This window comes from Mobula hypostoma, chromosome 4 (genome assembly GCF_963921235.1).
Source record: "Mobula hypostoma chromosome 4, sMobHyp1.1, whole genome shotgun sequence".
NCBI classification, from domain to species: Eukaryota; Metazoa; Chordata; class Chondrichthyes; order Myliobatiformes; family Myliobatidae; genus Mobula; species Mobula hypostoma.
In genome coordinates, this window is record NC_086100.1 from 170,628,082 (window position 1) to 170,651,003 (window position 22,922).

At 42.5% G+C, this 22,922-nt stretch overlaps 1 protein-coding gene across 2 annotated transcripts; it reads right to left on the reverse strand.

Annotated features, from left to right (window-relative positions):
* Nucleotides 1-89: 89 nt before the first annotated feature.
* On the reverse strand, nucleotides 90-22,347 carry tspan36 (tetraspanin 36). Of its 2 annotated transcripts, none has more exons than XM_063046990.1 (7): nucleotides 22,092-22,347; nucleotides 13,720-13,911; nucleotides 7,629-7,709; nucleotides 6,405-6,500; nucleotides 3,655-3,801; nucleotides 1,392-1,475; nucleotides 90-843 (listed from the first exon to the last, which is right to left on the reverse strand). In XM_063046990.1, the coding sequence occupies exons 1-7, from the start codon at nucleotides 22,149-22,151 to the stop codon at nucleotides 754-756; spliced, it is 750 nt and encodes a 249-aa protein (XP_062903060.1). In that variant the 5' UTR covers nucleotides 22,152-22,347; the 3' UTR covers nucleotides 90-753. The 2 variants fall into 2 exon arrangements, with proteins under 2 accessions (XP_062903060.1, XP_062903061.1); XM_063046991.1 differs by having other exon boundaries at nucleotides 91-843; nucleotides 7,635-7,709; nucleotides 22,092-22,345.
* Nucleotides 22,348-22,922: the final 575 nt, after the last annotated feature.

Here is a 22,922-nt window from a genome sequence, read left to right on the forward strand (position 1 = left end):
TAGAAAAACTTTAGTCACCAGGATCAATGGGTGGGGGGGAAGAAATCAAAAACACTGATTTTCTGAAGATGAGAGATACACAAGTACTTTAATTAAGATTCCAAACCCAAATATACTTGCAGACAAATCAGATTGACCAATTTAGCTACAAAAATTGGAAACAGTTTTGTCTTTCATCAAGTGCAATGATTTACCCTTCACCCATGAGTAGTTAATTGCCCGCATACTTGCTGATTAGTGCACATTTCAGTCACAGCAATGTTGATTTATCTTGATATTCGACAAAAACAGTAGAATAGGCAAACAAGTGCAGGTGGTCACAGTAGTCTTAAAACAGTAAATACAAAAAAACAAACATAATTCCTTGGATTAGGGTCCTTTTTGAACCAAACACCATTCCCCCCCCACCCAAAATTAACTGGAAGCAAAATGAAAAGTAAAAACATCTGGCTAGTGGTTAAATTCAGAGGTTTCGCCTTTTCCCCCCAGCTGCCTTCCTTTTCTAATGCAATTTCTCCCCACCGTTTCACTTTGCTTGTAATACTACTTCTTCCAACAGCAAACAAGCACAAAGGGGAGACGTGAAATTAATCACGTTCGGCACTGAATTTAGTTTCAAATTAGCTGCGAATAGTTTAAAATGCTTCGTACCAATTCTCATTTTACACAAGGCCAGAACTAAACTGGTGCATCTAGACATTCTTCTGCTTGTTAAGTGCAGTACTTCACAAGTCTTTATGGCTTGGTTTTTCTTTATGCATATGTTCCACCGGATGAGATTGGCTCGTAGCCTGTATCTCGTTGTTTGCAGGCGAGCACGCAGATGCTGATCATGCCAAAAAACTGGAATGGGAAGAAAATAGTGATTTAATATACTTCTGTAAAAGTTGAATCTTGTTTACCAGCATGCACAGGCCAGGATTAGAATGACTAACCAGTGAGTCCAGTAGTTGCAAATTGCATGCACAGTGGAGCTGCAGCATCACTGCTCCAAAGAATGACATTTGTGTGGAGTTTGCAGGCACTCCTTGTAACTACACAAGGCTTCCTTGGTGTTCTGGTTTCCTCCTGATCCTAAAGAGGCATTGGTTATGGTCACCTATAGTATGCGGCCAAGCAGTGGAGTGGGGGAAGAGTTCAGAACGTGGAAAACAAGTTAAAGGAAGAATAAACTGCAGGGAAAACTTAGAATGTGAAATGCAATTGCACCAAGTCAGCTGGACTCATGTGGGGCAAAATAGCTAAAGTCTTTGAGAAGCATAATGAGTATCCTGATTTGACCAATACTGGATCCCCAGGAATTGTGCATTTGTGCTTACAAGTCCATCTTACAATTCTAGGTTTCTCTTTAGAATACCATTGTAGGTTTATTAAAAAAATAAATAAATCACCTGAATAATGGCAAAAATTAGGACGATCAGCACAGCATAGCTCAGAATAGATTCCAAACCCTGCTCCAACTTGGACTCACATCCCTAGGGGGAAAATGAAGACAGTTAATGAACCCAAAGAACAGAAGTGTGTCTCCCACCCCCCCCCGCCAAAGAAAAGCATGCCATCTAACTGAAAAAAATAGCCTTATTCCTGCTAGGTCACCTCCAACTTTAGAATGTCTCAAGCCCCAGTTAATTATTTGAAAACATCCCATATTTCCTTCTGCTGTCCTCAATGCCCGTTCTCCATTGGAACACCATGAATATTTGGCACAATGAACCACTGAATTGCACAAAAATCCCTCCACAATGAAGTTCCCTTATTCCTGTTAACCATCTGTCAGTCCACTCACTTTAAAAACATTTCCTGAATCTCACAATACCAATCACCTCCCGACCTTAGTCTTCTGGACAGGTTTCTATCTTTTAAGTTTGTACACTTATAAAATAATGTTACAAGGCAGTTTTGTCAAATTAAAATAGCCAATGCACACTAAAACAAACTTACTGAAAGACCTCAAAACATGTCCACTTTTAAGTGCGCAGACCTTCCCCCCCACCCCCCCCAAAAGAACTACCGAGAATAATGTTGAGAATTTAGTTCCAATTTTAGATTTCTACTATTTGTGGATTAATTTTACATTTAGCTCTAGTAACAGATTGTTCTGGGTCTACCTAAAATCTTTGCATTAGATGATCCCTCCCATTCAAGGTTAAGCTGGTAGCAGTGGGTTGTGAAGAGTATGACCAAGATTCTAGGGCCTGACACTAGGTCCATGGATAAGGACATAGATCACCAAATGGGTAAAACTTAAAGTCTTCCTATAATTTTATTTATATACAGTGTGTGTGTGTGTGTGTGTGTGTGTGTGTGTGTGTGTGTGTGTATACACACACACAGTGTATATACAAATTAAAAACTACTAGAAATGGTATGTAATTGGTATAGTTTTAGTGTTCAGACACACGGGTGTCATCAAATCACTGGGCATACAAGTACAGCATGCAACTGGAAAGGCAAATATCTGTTACAAAATCTGAGTACAAAAGACATCTTGCTCCAGTTATCAAGACCTGGTAAGCCCACATCTGGTGGTGTGAACAGATCTGAACTCCCCATTTTAAGCAAATTGTTCCTACATAGAGGGAAAGAAGGTTCATCAGATGAATTCCTGGATAGGCAGGGCATCCTACAAGATCAGGTATACTGGGTCTATGCTTGAGAATGAGGCAAACTTCAGTGTACACATGGCTGATCAGAGTAGACAAAGGAAGATGGATGCCTCACGGGGTTAATCAGAACCAGTGATCAGTTATTTAAGACAGATAAGATTTTCCAGATAGAAGTCAGCACTATGGGGCAAGTATAGAAAGGTGTTGCTAAAATTAAAGATAAGCTGTGATATTATCAAATGCTGTAGCACGCATGAGGATGAAGAGACACAGCTTACTGACTCCATTTCTCATTAATGTTCTGGTAGGTTACCCATAGGCACAAGGTATGAAATATAGAGGCTTCCTACTTTGAGAGGGAGACAAGCCCCTTCAATGATACATGGGCACTCTGGTTCCAAAATAACGTAGCTAGTTCAGGTGGTTTTCCCCAATAGCACACCTTCACACCAATGTTAGATCTAGCAATGACAGCAAGGCACCTTAAGATAATACTCAGATGTGTTACTTGGAACTAGAAAGGATTGGGAAGTCATAGATTGTAATACTTGTTTGAAAATAAAATCAGTACAATGGACAGCAAAGGAGAAGCAGGATTTCATAAGGCATTTGATTCTTCAAATTGGGCAGATTCAAATTACATAGCAATTTTTTTTTTAAAAAGTCTATCTGCTTTGGTTGAAATCAGGTTTTAAGCTGTTCTCAAACTCTCCAAAACCATTTCACTCATTCTATTTAAAAAGAAAACCATAAACATATTTAAAAATGCAAACAAGAGGAATTCTGCAGATGCTGGAAATTCAAGCAACACACAAAGTTGCTGGTGAACGCAGCAGGCCAGGCAGCATCTCTAGGAAGAGGTACAGTCGACGTTTCAGGACGAAGGGTCTCGTCCTGAAACGTCGACTGTACCTCTTCCTAGAAATGCTGTCTGGCCTGCTGCATTTACCAGCAACTTTGATGTGTGTTGCATAAACATATTCGTATGCTCAAACTGTTGCAACCAGTCCTGGTGGGAGGAAGTTGATGCTGGAAGTTTGCAACCTACTGCAGTATTGAGTAGCTCAAGGTCACTCAGGCTGCCTGTGCAGTTAGAGAATCCGGTCTTGCAGCAGCTGAGGGGCACAGTGTTGTTCTTTTTGAACCATGCAGTGTGTTCCCAGTAGGTATAGTTCCAAATTCCACAGCAATGCATCTGAAGGACAAATACATTGAAACCATTAGGAGCAATTTTATTCTTAATGCATTCAGAGTCAGAGCAAGTGTTTCAAAATTTAAACAGCAGATTCCAGTTAATTGAGTCATCAGTTAATCTGGGGAGCCGCTTATGTGGGACAACTCTTAAAGAATGAAAACCAATCCTGAAAACAGCCAGGATTTGCTTTGTTTATCTGAGACACCATGCCACTCAACTGGGGCAGGAAACAGTTGCGAAACATTTTCTAACTCAGTTGTATCCATATCATGGGGCCCAATAGACACCACAACGTGCTGAGAATGAACGGTTTTTAAATAGCATCCATTTTTGTTCAAAAAGGTGAGATTTTTTGTCACTGATAGTTGGTGAGACATAAGCAGTTAGACAATTCAGAACTATCTTGTTCACTGTGGTTTCAAGCATTCAGACTTTGAGATGCCAGAAATGGCTGGAATTGAAAATTAAACTATCACTTCAAGTTAGGAAGTAAGTAGTAAGGTATTGACAATCATCTTAAATTCCTTCAGTCCCCACTGGACACTCAGCTCTCGCCTGTGGCACCAAGTAGCTCTTTGCATGCGACAGCAGCTACACCCTGGAACACTGCTTGATGGGCAGAAAAACCAGGTGAGGGCAACAGCAAGTCTCATACCCCGGTGAGGTAGGGACATACCTGTCCTGGCAGAAGAGGTTGGGAATGGCAGGGGTGTAGGACAGGTGGCAGACTACCAAGGTGGGGTTGGCATGGGTGCACCAAGCCCCAAGACACCAGGCAAGGTCACTTGATTCCCAAAAAATCAGTTTATTGATCATTACAGAATGTCCCTCTGGTGCTGCCCTTCCTCTCCTCCCCCCCCCCACTATGATTTACCCTCTCTCTGCCCCCTTCCCACTTTCAGTCCACAGTAGAGACCCACATCAGAATCAGCTTTATCACTCACACGATTTTTTTCCTGCGGCAGCAGTACAGTACAACACAAAGTTACTACGGAACCATGCAAAAGTCTAGGCACCCTAGCTATATAGATGTGCCCAAGATTTTACAGTACTGTACCTGGAGAGCAAAAGGCATGACAAGGCACACAAGCAGTCGTGGTCATCCACTGCAACCAGAGAAGACACCAGTTGTGTCATCTATTTGTACCACTGGGCCCAGACTGAGGTTGAGAGTGGACCTGCCCGTGTAATGGCTCTTCCACTTCAGGTTTCCTGTCATCGTTGGATACCACGGGTAGCTACCAGGAACATTGGTAGTGTTCCGGGTTGTTCTGCATTTCATTTAAATACATCATTTGTTGCTCAGTTACATGGTAGTTTGTCTTTTTGCCTTTTTAACTATTTCCACGAAACTTCAGCTAACTGGGGCAACCACTTAATTGGGCCAAAAATGTACTGATTCTAATTAACCAGAATTCACTGTACCTGCATTTAACAGCAATGACTCTTGAATGTGAATACTTCAGCCAAGCCCAATTTTTATGGCCTGATCACACTGACAGTAGGCCAGGTGTTCACACTGCTAGCTATGCCTCATTTCTAGTGTTGCGGGTAAAAGTACCTGACACCCTGTGGATCAGATAATGCACCCCCAGACTTTCCTGCTGATAAATTCTAGTCTGCCTCAAATTAATGCATCCAAACCCTCCATGGTCAATTATCCATCAAAATGGAGCCAATGGCCATCAAGAAAATTTGTGTTTTAATTTGCACGTTAAATTGATTTTAAACAAATTGCACTTGGCTAGTTGATTTCAAACCAATTGTTCCTTCATGATCAGACATTTAGATATACAGTGCCAAACTATCAGAGGCCTTCAGTACATCTACAGGCAGGACCCCAGGCACTCTGGTTTCTACACCTTGTGAAAAGGATGAGCAGGAACACAAGGGCAATGTGACCACACATCATCTTGATGCGAAGGGAGATCAAAGGACAAATAGAACTTGTCTCTGCCACATTTGCTCAAAACACTGGTTACATGATTGTGGATGTTGTTGGGGGAAAAAAAAGTGGTTGCAGACTTCTCCCTCTTGCTCCCTGCAAGCTTTATTCCAGTCTTTAATCAAACTAAAAACACAGCAAACATCAGATTATATCCAAGTCAACATTTGTCAAGAATCTTCAAGAAATGCTTAACTTTGTCATCCTAGTTACTGTGAGTAACCTGAAAGACATTCACTGAACTTCTAAACAGTTTGCAGAGTGGAATCTTGAATGCTTGAACAAAACAAACTTCTGTAGATGCCTGGCAATATTAACTTCACAGGTCAGCAAGTTATTGCTGTGCCTACACCGGCCCTCAAAGCAGGATTAGAACTCAGGAGAGAAACTCAATCTAATGCTGCACATTGTCCTTTGAAGGGTAACATTTCAGCTTCCATTGTGCACATGTTTGAACTTCAAACATTTGCAGTGGATAACTCAGCCTTTGTAGCAGACAGGAGTAGATTGCACAAAATGAAAGGCATCAAACAAATGGCCAAGGTTAATTTTTTGGATTTAAGAGGGTTCAGGGCAAAATTATTGTAGTTAATAAACTTGTAATGCGAGTTGGGCGGGGGGTGTCATCTGTATTTTTAGTTGTAGAATTCCACATTACCTGCATCTGCAAGGTGTCCACGGTCCCGCTTTCTATATTTTTCCCATTATACTTCCCAAAGGTGAGAGACATGGACTTCTGCACACCTTCATGGACCTGCAAGAAGAAAGTCAATTAATCTCCCATCTCCAGTGGGGGAGGAGAGGTGCAAGCTGAATCACCCCACTCTTTCCATATACAAACAACTGGAGCACAGGAAGTCTTTCACCGTAGTATTATTCCATATTGACCTTCTTGGGAAATTAAAGTGACTGAATGGTTAAAACAAGGCATTTTATATTCTTGGCAGAATACATTTTGTACTTATCAGTACAACGGTTTAATTACATCAGTTTTCTTCTGTGCCCTTGACTATTACACAAATCTTCTGTTACTACTGCAAGACTCCTCTTTAAATACACAGAACATTAGCCGCTTGCCATTTGACCCATCAAACCCATTTCATTTCAAAGGCATTATCTGCCACCTTAGCATTATCCCCACAGTCATCAATTCCCTCAATATCTGGGAGTCATCCTTCTGTCTGAATGCACTTATTACACCTCCACAGCTCTCCAAGAGTTTCTCACCCACTGATCCTCACCACCCCAATTCTGATACCAACCACTAGTTTCAAACTCTTCAGCTAGGGGGAAAAACATCCTGCTAATCCCTACAACAGTTTTTAAAAGCTCCTATTCTCCTAAATATTGAGAATGCAGGCCTACTCTGCTCAATCTTCCCTTGCATAATAAACCTGCACTGCCCTTCTTCCAAGTATAGCCTCGACTAAAAACTATATACCATTTCCCAGGTGCAGAATCACCACGGCCCTATAAAATTGCAATACAAAAATCAGTCAAGACCAGTGTTCCACTTGCCAAATTATGTACTGCACTCACTTGTTGGCTGTGAGTTGTGTACAAGGATCTTTGCACACATCTCACCGTAAAGGTGCATTTCTGTCGTTACTAATAAACCTGCTCATTCCTCCCAACTCCTGACCAAATCTGCCAGCTTCTCACCTACCTAGCTCATGTCTTCAATTTCAACTTGGTTTGCATTAAGTTTGAAACACTAATTCACCCAAAAATTTGATACAGAAATTGTTAACTCTGCTCCTTACCCCTAACAAACCCCAGTATTCACTGCAGTATTCCACCAGTTCTAGACATGAGGCGATTCACTATGCCTCATAACTGAATAGTTTTCATTTGGAAGTGATTTGGTTACATTTGATCTTACTTGTACCTGTTTCCTGTAGATGAATCCCAGGACAAAGACCGAAATCTCTGCAGCAAAGATGACCAGGAGGATGAACAGAAACTAAGAAGAATAACCACAGTTTAGTAATCTTCATTATAACTTTTGCTCAGCACTTTCAAACAAGTGGAAACAAGCATCCATGCTAAAGATAGGGAGAAAGGCACCTCTCCGAAGTACATTTTGGCGAATTAATTGATAATCTAAAAACCCTGCACCTCAGTTAGCTACCTCTTGAATGGCAAGGCATTACAACCCAACATTTGCAAGTGGCCACAAGCAACTGGCAATAGAAGTGGAGTTACTATGGCAAAGTTTTTACCTACTTTTTGGCATTTCCACAGGGAACAGCTATAAAGAGGGTTGTGAACAGATTTTTTTTTCCAAAAAATACACTTGGAATGGGCTGTCTGCTCAGTATTCATAGTGAACAAGCCCATTCATTAAAAGATGAGTAAAACAAGATCTTGACTCATGAAGTTCATGAGACCTTGAAGTATACAGATGCAAGACATTAAGGAATGTCATAACTTCTCTTTTTCAAGGATCAGCAAAACTGCTTCAGTTGGCAAAGTCCTGACTCTCAAGATATTCAGAAACAAGTGAGCCTAGTTCAGTGTAAGTGCAAATTCCTCCCTATACATCTATTAAGAACTAGTTATTTTAGAACTATGTGCAAGATTTAAAAAAAAAACACAACAGGCTTTCTTGATTATACAAGTGTGAACAGTCAGCAAGCTCACTGGACTCCAGTCCTCGGACCAGAATGGTAATCGGTGCCAAGAACCAGTTCTCCAGGCCAGTCATCGTAAATTGGTGTCCTCAATGTGCAGAAGAGCACGAGGCCTGCTAAGTCATCAGTTATTCTATACTATTTTAGACCTTGTTTTGTTAATCCCTTAGAAGGGCATGGGACTGTTTCATTGTTTTAGACTTAGTGCTGTACACATCTTTACATGTTTTTATATATTCTAAAATACCCTGCAGCAACATTGGAGTGTTCTTTCTCCCACATTGATCCAAATCTTCAACCTACATACAATTCCCTTACAACAGCAAGGCAGGCCCACACTCCCACCCTAAAGAGTGTTATGGCTCCAACATAAAGTCTTGGAAATTAAATTTTCCCACCAAGCCTATTGGAGTGAGTGATTCTTAAAAAAAACAGCAGGGTCAGATGACCAGTAGCTCAAAGCAAGTTCAAAATAAATTAAAATAAGCATGTTTTACTAAATACTGCTTTGAGATTCGTTATCCTACAGGCATTTACAGGGAAACTAAAAAATAGGATTTACAAAATCCTATATATGAAGAGAGTGATAAACAACCAATATGCAAAAGGCAACAATTTGTGCAAATAAGAAGAGACCAAGTTGTAGAATCAGTTCAGGAAAGGGGTGAGTGAAGTTATCCACGCTGGTTCAGGACCCTGATCGTTGTAGGGTAATAACTATCCCTGAACCAGGGACCCAAGGCTTTGCACCTCCTACGCAATGGCCTGGATGGTTGTGGGGGGGGGGGTCTTTGATGATGGATGCTGCTTTCTTATAGTAGCATTCCATGTAAATATGCTCAATGGTGGGGAGGGCTTTACCTGTGATGGACTGAGCTGGGTTAGTCTCTTTTCTGTTCCTGGGCATTGGTGTTTCCATACCAGGCTGATGCAACCAGTTAGGATGCTTCCTGCTATGCATCCTTTGAAGTTTGTCAATGATTTTTGGCGAGATGTCAAATCCACACAAACTAAGAAAGAGGCATCTCTGCACCATTGCGATGGCATTTATGTACTGATCTCAGGACAGATTTTAATATGATAATGCCAAAGGAATTTAAAGCTACTGACTCTCCCCAGTTCTAATCTACCCCCTCCCCCCTCCCCGCAGTAAGACCTGGCTCGTTGACCTCCAGTTTCTTCCTCCTGTTGATAATCAGATCTTCAGTTTTGCTGATGTTGAGGTCATTGAGCAAGTTCCCATTAGTATTAGATGGCAAGAATCAGAGCTCATCTGAACTGTAATAAGCCTCTGCCTTGGCCAAAAACCTGCCATGAAATAAAATAATTCCCTATTTGCATGGTTAGATGTTTCTGAGGGGAGAAGGGCCAGGGAGGAACAACTCTTGGAGTGACCCAAAAGCCATCAAGGTCGCCCACCAGCCAGGACATACTCTTCTCACTAGTGCCATTAGAAATAAGGTACAGGAGCCTTGGGACTCACACCACCAGGTTCAGAGTGTTATTATCCCCTCATCCACCAGGCTCTTGAACCAAAGGAGATCACTCCACTGGTCCCTCAACCAATGTACTCACTTTCAAGGACATCATGCTCAGTATTTATTGCTTATTATAACTACTTTCTTTCTGTATTTGCACAGTTTGCCATCTTTTTCCACACTGGTTGTACACCCAAGTTGGTGCAGTCTTTCAATGATTCTATAACGGATTTACTGAGTATGCCTGCAAGAAAATAAAACTCACAGTTGTATATGTACTTGGATAAATTATTTCAATCTTTAAAAGCCAGTTAGGGAAAGTCATCTTGTAGCACCTAGTATTCATCTTTAACATTCAAGTCTAGAACGTACTCATGTTTAGTCATGCCGAGTTTCCAAATCACCTATCTCTATATTTGGTACTTTAAGCTGTCTAGTCTAAGGGACAAATACTGAACATTTCTTCATTTAAATGATAAATGTATCAGAAAGGAAACAGATTCATCAGTGTTAACCAAAAAAGCTTTCTTAATTTTAAACTATGCCATGTTTAAGAAACTCAAACCACTTCTTCCCAAATAGTAGCCATTTCTGCTTTAGATCAGGAGACAAGAGACTGCGGATACAAAATCTGGAGGGGGGGGGGAACTCCCAGTTCAGTTTCTCTACCCCCACCACATTCAGTCCCAGGTTGAGGCTTTCTGCTCTTGGACTTTTGAAAAACGTGTCAGGATAAGTGCCATCTTCTCTGCCATAGTTGATGATGCGCACCCTCTCCCAGAATAGATAGTCCCCAGACCTCACTTCAGCATCCAAAATTTGGCACTTGTACCATCTCCAATAGATTCCAGCACCTGCATCTTCCCTCTACCACCTTTCTGCAGGGCCCACTGAGAGTACCTGGTCCACTCATTCCTCCTGACTACATCCCTTAAAACAGGAGATCTAACACTCGTCCTTACACCCTCCTCCCTCACCACTTGCAGCCTGGTCAATTGCATTCAGTGCCTGCAATGTAACCCCCTCACTTTACAGGCAAGAACAAGTGTCGAGAAGGCAACCACTCTGCAGAGCATCTGAACTCTTATCTAAATGTTCTGGTTGTACGGTGTTGCGGCTACCATTGCAACCTGCCTTCTCTCCTGCTACAGAGGGGTCAAACACAAGCAAGAACAACTCATATTCTTGCCTAGCCCAAGTTCATCCAGCATTGTGTGTTCCTTAGATATCCAACATCTACAGATTTTGTGTTATAATCTCGTATTCCATTTAGATAGCCTACATCCCAATGGTACAAATATTAAATCAGCTTTTCACACTACCAGTTCAAGGTTCACTTTTTTTATTCCCTCCTGCCCCTTGCTATCAAGGCCCACTCTATCACCCACATATACCTGGTTTATTCTTTTCCACCACTCCCTCATGCACCAAAGAATCTGGCTGTACCTTACATCTAAACGTTTAAAATTTATAGGCCTCTTTTCCACCAGCGTGGGAGTGTCAAACACCAAAGAAATAGATTCAGGTTGATACAAGGAATGTTAATATAAGATTTAATAGTTTCAAAATGTGTCATTGTATTAACAATCTGAAGATGTGCTGGGGCAGCTCGTAACTGCTGCCACACATTCTGGCACCAACGTAACATGTTGACAACGTTCAGAACAAATCAATCAACATTCAACGACAACAAAACAAACCGCTTTCCAACACCACCACCCCCCACCCCCCGCCCAAACTCCAGGGCAGGCCACTGATCTCCAGACAGCAGCTTCGGACTCACCGACTTTGGGCTACCAACCTCTAGACTTGGTAAGTGTGGGGAAAATAGCTGCCCCCTCACCTCTGGATCCTTCCCCCAACTCTACATTTACTGCCCCTGACCCCCCCACTCCCCTTATCCTGGCCTGTGCTCCTAATCTAACCCCTAAACTTCCCATACTGTCCCTAAAATCCATCCCCATGAACCAAACCACCCCCCCCACCACAAGGCTGAGGAACACAATGCAGGTCGGGCAGCATCCATGGAGATGAACAAACAGTTGACGTTTTAGGCTGAGACTTCTTCAGGACTGGAAGGGAGGAAAGATGCCAGAATAGAGGAATCGGGGGGGGGGGGAGGAAAATGATAGTTAGAATGTGATTGAAACCAGACGTGTGAGAAAGGTAAAGGACTCTGATGAGAGGAAAGTGGACCACAGGAGAAGGGGAAGGCAGAGGGGCACCAGGGAAAGGTGACAGGCAGTTGAGGAGAGACAAGAGGCCAGAGTGGAAAACAGGGGGGCGGGGGGGGGGAGGGAATTATTAAACTAGAAGGAGAAATTGATATTCATGCCAAGTTGGTGTCTACCCAGACACAATACAAGGCATTGCTCCTCCACCTTGAGGGTGGCCTCATCATGGCACAAGAGGTGGCTATAGACTGGCATATGGAAATGGGAATCAGAATTAAAATGTTAGGCCACTTTTGGCAGATGGGGTGGAGGTGACTCCAATTTACAACTGGTCTCACAATTTAGACTAGGCCTCATTGGGAGCACCAGACTCAATTGCCTCACCTGAAAGGACTATTTGGGGCCCTGAATGGTGGTGAGGGAAGAAATTTGAGGCATTACTAAATGACAATAAAAGACGACTGCATGTCTTCATAATCTAAAAGATGGAGTGACACTGGAATACAGAGGTACTGGAATATGCTGGCAGAGAAGTGGAGGCAGATACAGCATTCAGAAGGCATTTAGACAGACAAAGGAGGGATTAAAGACCATGTACAGTTTAAACTGGCATCATGATCGGCACAAACACCGAGAGATGTCCCACAGGCCCTGTTGGATTGGAGTGTAAAATTGTTACTTTTCTTGGAGTTTAACTTCTCACATACTTGTATTTTTACATGATCTATGTACATGTAATTGTTCAGTGAATTTTCTAATACTTGCAGTATCACTGATTCTGTGTTTTACTAGAAAATTCTTAGTTTTTGCAGCAGGTACCATACTACTTGAATCGAGCTATCCAACAGGTTAATCTATCACTGGAATGACTTTGCTTTGCCTAGTTCAAAATAGTTTTTAGTATAGGACAACAACAACTTGTGTTCTTATTGCACCTTAGTAAACAACCAATTTTTATGCCTTGTTCTTGACCTGAAGAACCTTTGGATCACGAAATCTAAGATTCAACACATCCCTCTCCTTTCTATCATACTGACCATCTCCACCCGCCCCCCCCCCCCCATCCCGAGGCAAGGTCTCAATTGAAAACATTGACCTTCCCTTCTAGTGTTTTTTTTTAACCTAATAATTTGGTGCCAAATCAACATGGCGATTGTTGTCAGCTCTGGGGCTGGATGAAAGGAGCAAAAAACAAGCAGCTTGTAGGATGGGGGAAGAGGCAGAACGAGCCTCTTGTTGGATTTGCAGTAGGCGAGAGGAGGGGAGCTGGAAGCCAGGAGCAGATGGGCAGTGATTTGGCCACCACTGCCGGCCCACCAGCTGGAGAGTGTCGTGGTTAAGGGTCGAAACACTCGGTGAAGGTTGGGAACCACCTGATGACATCTGCTCCTGGCTGAAGGCTACGGTTACCTTATAAGGTAACTGGAGAATGCACCCTAACAGGTGTTTGTAACAAGTGCTTAGTAACAGTTTTTTCCCCCTCCCCCTGCAACATTACAACAGGAATCTTTACCATTCCACCCTGGGAAGACTTGTTAAACATCTCAGCCACACAGCAGTAATCTGGGTATTACTTTGTCATTTTCCTGGTAACCTGTTTGCCAAATATAGAAGTTAGTAGCTTGACCAAGCTCCAAGAAACTGTTAAAACCAGTTAAACCTCAAACTGGTAGCAAACTGCTACTCACCAATCCCAGTCCACAGCGAGACTCCTTCAGGGTCGCACAACATCCAATGATTCCAATCACAAACATCACCACTGCTATGGCAATTATCACAACAGCTGGGAGCACAGTGTATTGATCGTTAAAAAAGTGGGCATAGTCTTTGTAGGTTGATAGCAAGGTGGCTGCTACGTATGTGAGCACACCTCCAGCAATCTGTAAGAGAAGAACACACACAATCAAATCAAAGTCATGAGGAGGTAGAATACTTTGGTTTATTGCTGAGGTACTGAAAGTGAATCCAAGAGTACGGTTACGGCAACGTTTCCATAACTGCCAGTAAATTCAGAGATGGAATACAAGTGAAGCAATTAAAATTAGTAGTTTGATTAAAGTGGACTTTGAAATTGAATTGCAGCAGCACAACTTGAAAAGTTTAATGATTAAAAAGGCAGCACGGCAGTTAGCACAACACTTTTACAGTGCTCGTGATCTGGGTTCAATTTTGCTACAGTATGGAGTTTGTGTTCTCCCTGTGACCACATAGGTTTCCTCTGGGTGCTGCCGTTTCCTCACGCTGTCCAAAGACGTGTGTTTGAAGGTTAATCGACCTCTAGTGTAATTGGGCCACATGGGCTCGCTGGGCTAGAAGGGCCTGTCACTGTGCTGTATCACTAAACAAAAAAGTCTGCTGCTACAAATGCAGTCTGGTGCTGGATGATGAAAAGTAGGCTGGCAAGGTGACAAGCGAACCTACAAATTGGTTTCTGAAGCGGCCAGTGACACCAGAGGCTAAATTTAATCAAAAACTCAAGTAGCCTGAAGATCCACTTAATGAGAACTAGGAGAACTGAAGTCAGAATAATACAATCGCAGATTAAGGTGTAGTAAATGGAACTGGAATTGTAACATACAGGCAAATGAAGCTAGTCTTTAAACTTCTTAAGCCCATCACCCTACTGGGGCATGGGCTGCTGGAATCACCTCTATTCTGGGCCAGTCCATCAAGTAGTCTCTAGGTGTAGCCCCTTCAAAAGATCCTTCCTCTCCCAGCAGCGAGGCCTCCAGAGTTCCTGTAGCTCTGAGCTTTATAAAAAAACAGAGGGAGAGCAAGCCCCTTGCCCAACCCTCTCCTTCCGCAGCCAGGCTGGGCCCATCCATGGCAGAGTTAAAGCTAGTTTGCTGTGATCATTAACTATAAACCAAAATCCAACTCCCAACCAACCCTCCCCCACCCTCAAAAGTAGTGAGGCTTTCAGATGTTCTTTGTAGCCTCTGGAATGCTGATGATGGCCATTTTCACTTTCTACAAACAAAACCACAACCATCCTCTTACCAAGTCCCAAATTCCGCAATGGCCAAACATTTTACTCAGTATTGAATCCTTCCTACTCCGCTTCTAAATGGTCACAGATTCGTGAACTGACCAGCTTTCTAGATCAGTGCAGCAAATGTGTGGCTACTGCGTGTGTGGCACATGAAGACGTATCAAAGGTACAATATCAAATGTACAAAAACATCAAGTTTTCAAAAAATTCTTCAGATGCTGGAAACCCAGAGCAACACACAAAATGCTGGAGGAACCCAACAGGTGGTCAAGCAGCAACTATGATGAGGAATAAACAGGTGACATGTTGATCGTTTATTCTGCTTGGTACTGCGCAAGCACTGCCGTACGGCTGTTATAACGCGCAGTCGGTGTGAACGGCGTGGGAGTTAAATTGTAAAGTAAGCTTTTTTGACTAGATCCCCTAAATCAATTTGATTGAGTCGATCTTTAAAAATATTGTCAGAAATACTGCGCAGGTCTGGCAGCAGAAGATTCCACTCCCTTGTTGATCTTGTGTAGAGGGAGTACTGGTAGCAAATCTTATTGAATGAAGGAGTTTCCAATATGTGAGCTCCAGTTTGCTGTCGAGTTGAACTGACCCTGTGACAAATTTGGATGCTTGATGGAGTGATGTTGTGAACTTCTTCGAAAATGAAAATTACCGTAGTTTAATACATCGGTTTTCAAGTGGTTCCCATAAGGTTAGAGAGCATGTTGGTGACACTGGATTTCCTGCTGTAATCGTTTAACACACAGTGAGCAGCACGGCGTTGGATTTTTTCGATGGAACTCTTATTGTTAGCTTGATGGGGATCCTGTATGGCCGCGCAATACTCAAGCTTTGGACGGACGAGTGTCTTGCATGCCATGTCCTTGACGGATTTACCACATGAGTGGAGGTTTCTTCTCAGGATACCCAGCATTTTATTTGCTTTGGCTGTAATCTGATTGATGTGGCATGCCCAGTTAAGATCCTTGCTAATTTCAACACCAAGATCTGGGTGTGGGTGACTATTTCAGGATCTGTCCATTCATATCATATGTCGTGTTGATTGATTTAACTTTGTGACTGACATGCCTAGCTTTGTTTATTCATTTCCATAAATACTCCCCAACCTGCTGAGCTCCTCCAGTGTGTGTTCTCAACTTTGTTTTAAATATATGCAAGACTATTAGTAGGCAGCCAATCCATCCCAGGGGACAATGGGTGAACTCTCTTCCCGCCCAGGCTTGCTCTTGTTACGTACCCCGTAACTGGGTTGCCAAACCAGCAGAAATGGATCACTCAGTTGGAGTCTGGAGTACTAGAACTAAGAAAGTTTTATTAAAGAAACAAGCAACACAGTAATCGAAAGGATAATAAATGCAACAATTCAACAATGATAACCACACATGTGCACAGAATTAAGATAACAGCATCAATCAAGCTCTATCGTTGTCTAGGGGTAAATGACCAATTTCAAAATGACTCAAAGTTCAGTCCAGTTTGTAGTTCAGTTCGCAGTAATCGTTTCCATGGCGATGGACAAGGTGGGGGAAGAGAGACAGAATAGGAACAACTGATCATTCAGAACACTGCTTCACTCACAGACCAGCGGGATGGCTCACAAACAGCATTTGGGCGGGTCCTTGGTGATGTCACCTGAGGTCACCGACTGTGACCCCTCCTCCAGATGCGGTCGATCCTCTGCAGTGAACCCGGCACCCAGGCAAGGGCGGACACACACCGGGTTCCCGCTGATCGTACCTTTCCACCCTGGTCATTGTCTGGCACTTCTCACCCACTCGTGAGAAGCGTACCGCTTCCAGGGTCTCGTTACCTCGGGTGGCGTGTGTGTCTGTCTTAGCGAACCTGTCCCTTTTTATCCCCCTGCTGGGGTATCGCCTGTCCATCACTTCAAACAGTTCAGGGTTCAAAGGGGGGAGCCGCTCCAGACAGCTCTCCCTCCCACATCCCTTCATTACACATCTCCAGACGCTGCTCCATTGTTCCTTATCTCTCCTTCCCCTGAGGGCAGGTGGCAGACCAACTGCTGATGCCACTGATGCTAGCCCAGGCCAGCAAACATCTTAATTTTATGTGTATTCTCGTAACACTCTGTAGAGATTTGAAGAACCGACTGTTGCCCATGCAGTGGGTTCCCCCTCTCCATGTCACTGATGTAGTTCAAGGAAAGGGCAAGCGCCAATACAGCTTGGCACCAGTGTCATCGCAGAGGTTGCCAGAGTGAAGTTGTAAGCAACATCAAACTGCCTTAGGAACCCCAGCTCTAGATTTCTTTCTAGGGGTTTACTCCTGAAACCTTTTCAATGGGTGGGTATGGCCGCAAGGCAGCGGAGGTATGAAAATCAGAGTTTTCCTTCTCCTAGGCAGGCTGCCTTGCTCCACCTACCCGACTAAATATTGCACTATTTGATATCTGAAGTTATACAATTTCAGCATTGGGTATCACAACTTGGAAAGCTGCAGTCTTGGCCACCTTGGCTGATGTGAGAGGCTCCCTGATGTTGTTAATGCAAGCTTGACGTATTATTGTAGTGCACCTTTTTGACTGCATGACCTGCATTAATTGTATTTTAGTTCTGCTACAGGAGTTTAGAAAACAACATAATTGCATATTGTGGTGTGAAACATTATTGGAACACTCAACATGACAAGAATGATTGGCACAAGCTACTGCATTCACTGCACACTAGTGGACAATCCCACCCAAGCTGGGTGAGGTGATGCAGTTGGGGGGGGTGGGGGAGTGAACAGAGACAAGGAAAAGAATAGATAATTGAGCTTAAGTTAACCAATAAATTCCATCACCACTGGGATACTACAAGGTTTTTTTTAAACAAAACAGTCCATATGGGGAATACCCACACCAATCCTCAATCACCACTGTTCGTTGGCAGCTAGCCATACCAACTGGAAGAATAAGGGGGATCTCATTGAAACCTTTCAAAAATTGAGGATCCTAGATCGAGGTGGTGTGGTGTGAGTCTAGGGTAAGAGCGCACAGCCTCAGAATACTACAACATCTCTTTAGAACAGAAGAGCAGGAATTTCTTTAGCCAGAGGGTGGTGAGTCAATGGAATTCATTGTGGAGACCAAGTCACTGGGTATATTTAAAGTATAGGTTGATAGGTTCTGATTAGCAAGGGCACCAAAGGTTACAGGGGGAAGCAGGAAAACGGGGTTGACAGGGATAACAAATCAGCCACGATAGAATGGTGGAGCTAAATGGCTGAATTCTGCTCCGATGTCTTAGGGCCTTGGCAATCAAGTGTCAAGTCGTTTGGCAATTCTAGCCAACTTGTCTGGGAAATGCATATAGAAGGGCTAAAGAAACAAGTGTCAGAACTGTTGAGTTACAGACAGTTGCAGGGAGGTTTAGAATAAACAAGTGCCCCCAGCAGATCAGCTGGCATCTGAAGGATGCAGTTACTACCACAGGCTGATGACTTTTCAATCAAAACTGACTTATTCTGAAAACTGAATTTAACTGCTTCCAATAAAAGGTCCTCTGAAGTCCCGGGAGCTGTTCAATCGTCACATGGGTTCTGTTGAACACTTGAAGCTGCCAGAGTACACTGCAGAATTCACAAGGCAACTGGAAGAACAACATCACCCTTTCAGGCCGAGCTGAAGTACCTGCAAAGTAGTCACCTGATACCTGTACCCCTACTCCCCCTCAAACCAAGATAGACAAAAATCGTATCATAGAATGGAGTACACCATTGTTACACTTAGTGGGTCAGATTCACCATGTGCTTGCAAATTAGATCCAAGCACAATATCAACTGGAATAGACTTAGAACAGCTAATTCTGAAACCACCCTAGTCTCATATACAACTGCATAATTTGCTTTTACAAACCAATTTTGCTAATTATGGCACATTGAGTAGCTCTGAATGAAGCACCACTTCCAATTTGCAGAGGCATCGGAGTTCAGCTATGGCATGACTGCCTCCAAGGAGAAGCAGGATTACCCTTTTGTCAGACTAAGTGGTTTCTGGCCATAACTGTGTGATTACAACAATGTCTCTGTTCAAGTATTCATCAGCCATAAAGTTACAATTCCCCTATCTTGGCTCAGTTATAACCACCAGTTAACTAGTATCCCAGAATATATTGCGTACCATTGTCCCTTCATTTGTAACTGGTCTAGCCCTGACTGCCTCATCTTTTCCTGTCACTCCCTTTTGGCCACTTCTGTATCAGCTAACTCTATAGTAATTGCACAGTCAACCCAATCCAATTGCATTTGGGCATTTATCATGTCATTTTCCACGTCATTGTGGCCATTACAAACAACGATTGACAACCGAGCTGCAGTCAAACGCATGCAATATGCATAGTCAAGCGCATGCTAGAGAAGCTCAGGCAAGTACGTTTCATTGGTCAGTGACCCATCTGGAGAAGTATTTGGTTTTGGTATTATGCATTTCCTCTTACAAGCAAAGCCTTGAATAATAAACCACACTGCAAGTGCAAAACCCAGCTGCTATAATGTATTCTTCAACCCCTTGAGGTGCAGTCAACATTCTTGAATTTCACACTAGTTTTAACAAGATTTTGCTATCAAGACATTCAAGGTCTTGATAAACGATTGGTTAAAGTGAGATCAGCTACTACAATCATGTAAAATTCTTGGTTGAAAGGACAATGCTGATTCACCTTTTGGAAGCTAGTTCTGAAACACCTTTAGACTGGGCCTGCAGTAACCGACAGGTGTACTGTTATCTTTAAACTAACAGTCTAATCTTTTGTGTTAGTTATTTCCCAAACTTTGTTCTAGTATGAAGGAAAGTCAAAAGCATCTCTGGATATATACTTCAAAACCCTGCCAGGAATGTGGTCCAGTTTAAGCATTCTTAGATAAGTTCAAAATGGCGATGCCAAGACAGTGAAGACATACAAAGCGAGCTTCCATATGTTAGTGTATAGAACAAAATTTGAGATCTTTTGTAACTTTACAAAACATTCATTAGAATGTATTAAGTATTGTGTGCAGTTCTGGTCACAAAATTATAGGAAGGATGCTATTTAATGATGGGATATAATAGGATGGATTGGACTTGTTTTCTCTGGTGTGAAGATGGCAGTAGAGGGGTGATCCTAGAGGTACATCAAATTGTACGAGAGATAAAAAGGCATTAATCAGCATCCCGTCCCAATCCCATGGTAATAGTATCTAAAACTAAGAATTTAAGGGGAAAGTTCTCTTAAAGGATGTGGTTGATATCTGGAACTCACTGCCAGAGGAGATGAAGTCAAACAATGTTAGTGGGATTTAAATTAGGGAAAGCACAGAAGGGTCCAGACATACTGTAAGGAAATAGGATTAGGGTAAATGAGAAAAACAAGCATTGACATGAGCTGAAGAACCTGCCTCTTGTCCATACAAGTCCATTGAAGGTAGAGGCATTAGGACAGTGCAGTCAGGCCCCTGCAAGTTTCAAGTTGCTGCTATGAACCTGGTCAATTCTAAATGTGTACTGCTGTCATTAAAATAAAAGTTCCAGCAAATTGGACAGCCCTCAAATGATTGAATTCTTCCTGAGATTCCCATTTAACACTACCTGCAAACCAAAGGAAAAAAAAACTTCAAATTCATGTTAAGATAATTTTCCACAAATCTTTGAAGGCCAAGGCAATCTGCAAACTAACTCAACCTCAAGTATACGTAATTTCTCCAAGTTAAAACTAGACCATTGTAGAAAGAAAGTTTGTTGTTCTGCATTAGGAAGGCAGGCCACCCATTTATTGGCGCTATAGTAATCAAGCCAAGAGAATATGCATTGCTCTTGGAAAGCAGGCTTCCGGCTGTTGAACGGCCCTGGGTAAAGTCGGGGAGTTACGTGGTCTGTGTGCTGATCCAAGTTCACAGTCCTCTGTTCACACCAGGGTGCTCTTTCAATTTCTTTACTTTTCGTTATATAGTGATCACTGGCAAGAACAACATTTCTTAGCTCACCACCTCAAGTGAAGGTACTTCCCAGACTGTTACGCAGAGAATGCCAAGATTCAGACAGTGACAAAGAAACACATGATTTTTTAAATTAATGTTCTACACAGGGCATGTGGCTCTAACAATAGAATGCCACTTTTCTTTGAACAACGATTAATAAGTGTCAGATGACAGTTTGACCTTGTTCTTTCACAACTTTATCCTCAGGTCACACTTCCAACAGGTTTAACATCAACCGCAAATAAGGCCATTCCAAAATATGGGGGTTATCCAGTCATCACAACCACTAAAAACACCACATTAAAATGCTTTTCATCTGTCTATACGACTCTTCGCTGCAGTTTTAGGCTGCGTTACATTCTCCAAATTAAAGATTACAGCATGTTGCTTAATTGCCGAAGCAATTCCGTTTTTTCTCCTTGAATGGCAAGGAGAGATTTACCACATTCGAAACTGGAAGAACAATTTCAGAGAATATAGATTCAAGGCTAAGAACTGCTTTCAAATAGTGGAAAACGAGTCGTTGTATTAGTATATAAAGATCCCATCGCAAAGACATGCCACGCAGTTCGAGCAGAGCAAATCCAGCATGGTAGTGGGATTGGAATCCGCACTCACCAGGAAGTGACCAAGGCATTTTGTTTCAAAACTGATTTAAAATATCTTACATTACAAAATCATGGATTAACAAATTTTACTTTACCAAGAACTGTGAGGCATGGCGTGTTAAATTTTTTTTAGTGAGGGCGGGGAAGGAGGGGTGATTCCGAACTCCCGTAGGCCTGGAGTCATAATCATGACTACAGTAGGTTTCGTTTTGCACAGTGTCGTTACAAAGTTAGGCTGAAAATGCAATAAAAGTAGAAGCAGGAGCAAATGTCGTGGGTCTTAAACAGGCTGTAACGCCGTGTCGTGTGGAGGTAACGCCAGTAATGAACACACCCAGACTTACTGTTAAAGAAAACAGAAACCATCTTATTAGCCCGTCGTTAGAGCCTCCAAAGCCTTACGAGTTACGAGAATCCATTAACTGCGAAATGGACCAGCAGCACCAGTAATGTTAAGACAAAGACATTTTAAAGTTCAAGTTCACCAGACACTTACCCAGAAAATAAAACTGATGCAAAGGAGGACGGCTTTGGAGGTAAACACACCACAGTCCATGGTCTCTGTAGGTAACTCAGCGAAAGCAGTACCTAGTACCGAAACGTAAACTAACACAGCTCCCACTATCTCTGTTATCCACCGTTTATTCCACTTCCCCTTTCGCTCGCATCACATTTGATGACACAAATTGCACATGACTAATTAACCCGAGTTGATCGAGAGCAAACTGCATTCCGGGGTCCTCGCGCTCCCAATGACGTCAGAGCCAATGATTTTCATCGCTTTTCTTTCGCTCCCTCCGATTTAAAAAAAACTATCTCAAACTTTGATTTTAGTTCGATAAATACGTTACTCAATGATAGACTACCTCTTGAAGCTCATTATTTGTCAAACCCTTCTCATTAAAACTCCTTGTCACACCGCGAGATACTGTCACCCCAGTGGGGTGAGAAAAATGACTTCTGTTTCATCTTATTTTGGCTTCGATAACTATCTTCTTGTTGGAACATAGAGCATCTCCAAATTAAATTACATGAACAGATTCTTAGTTCACTTGTTATTCATTCGAGCCATACGCTCTTCTCGCTGCGACCATCAGGTAGAAGGTACAGGAGCCTCAGGACTCCAGGTCAAGAACAGTTACTACCCCTCAACCACCAAGCCCTTGAACAAAAGGGGACAACTACACATACTTAAGGACTCCTTTATCTTGCTATTTCATGCTCGATAATTCGATATTTATTGCTATTTATTTATATCTGCATTTGCATAGTTTTTTGTCCATATATAGTCATAGTCATACTTTATTGATCCTGGGGGAAATTGGTT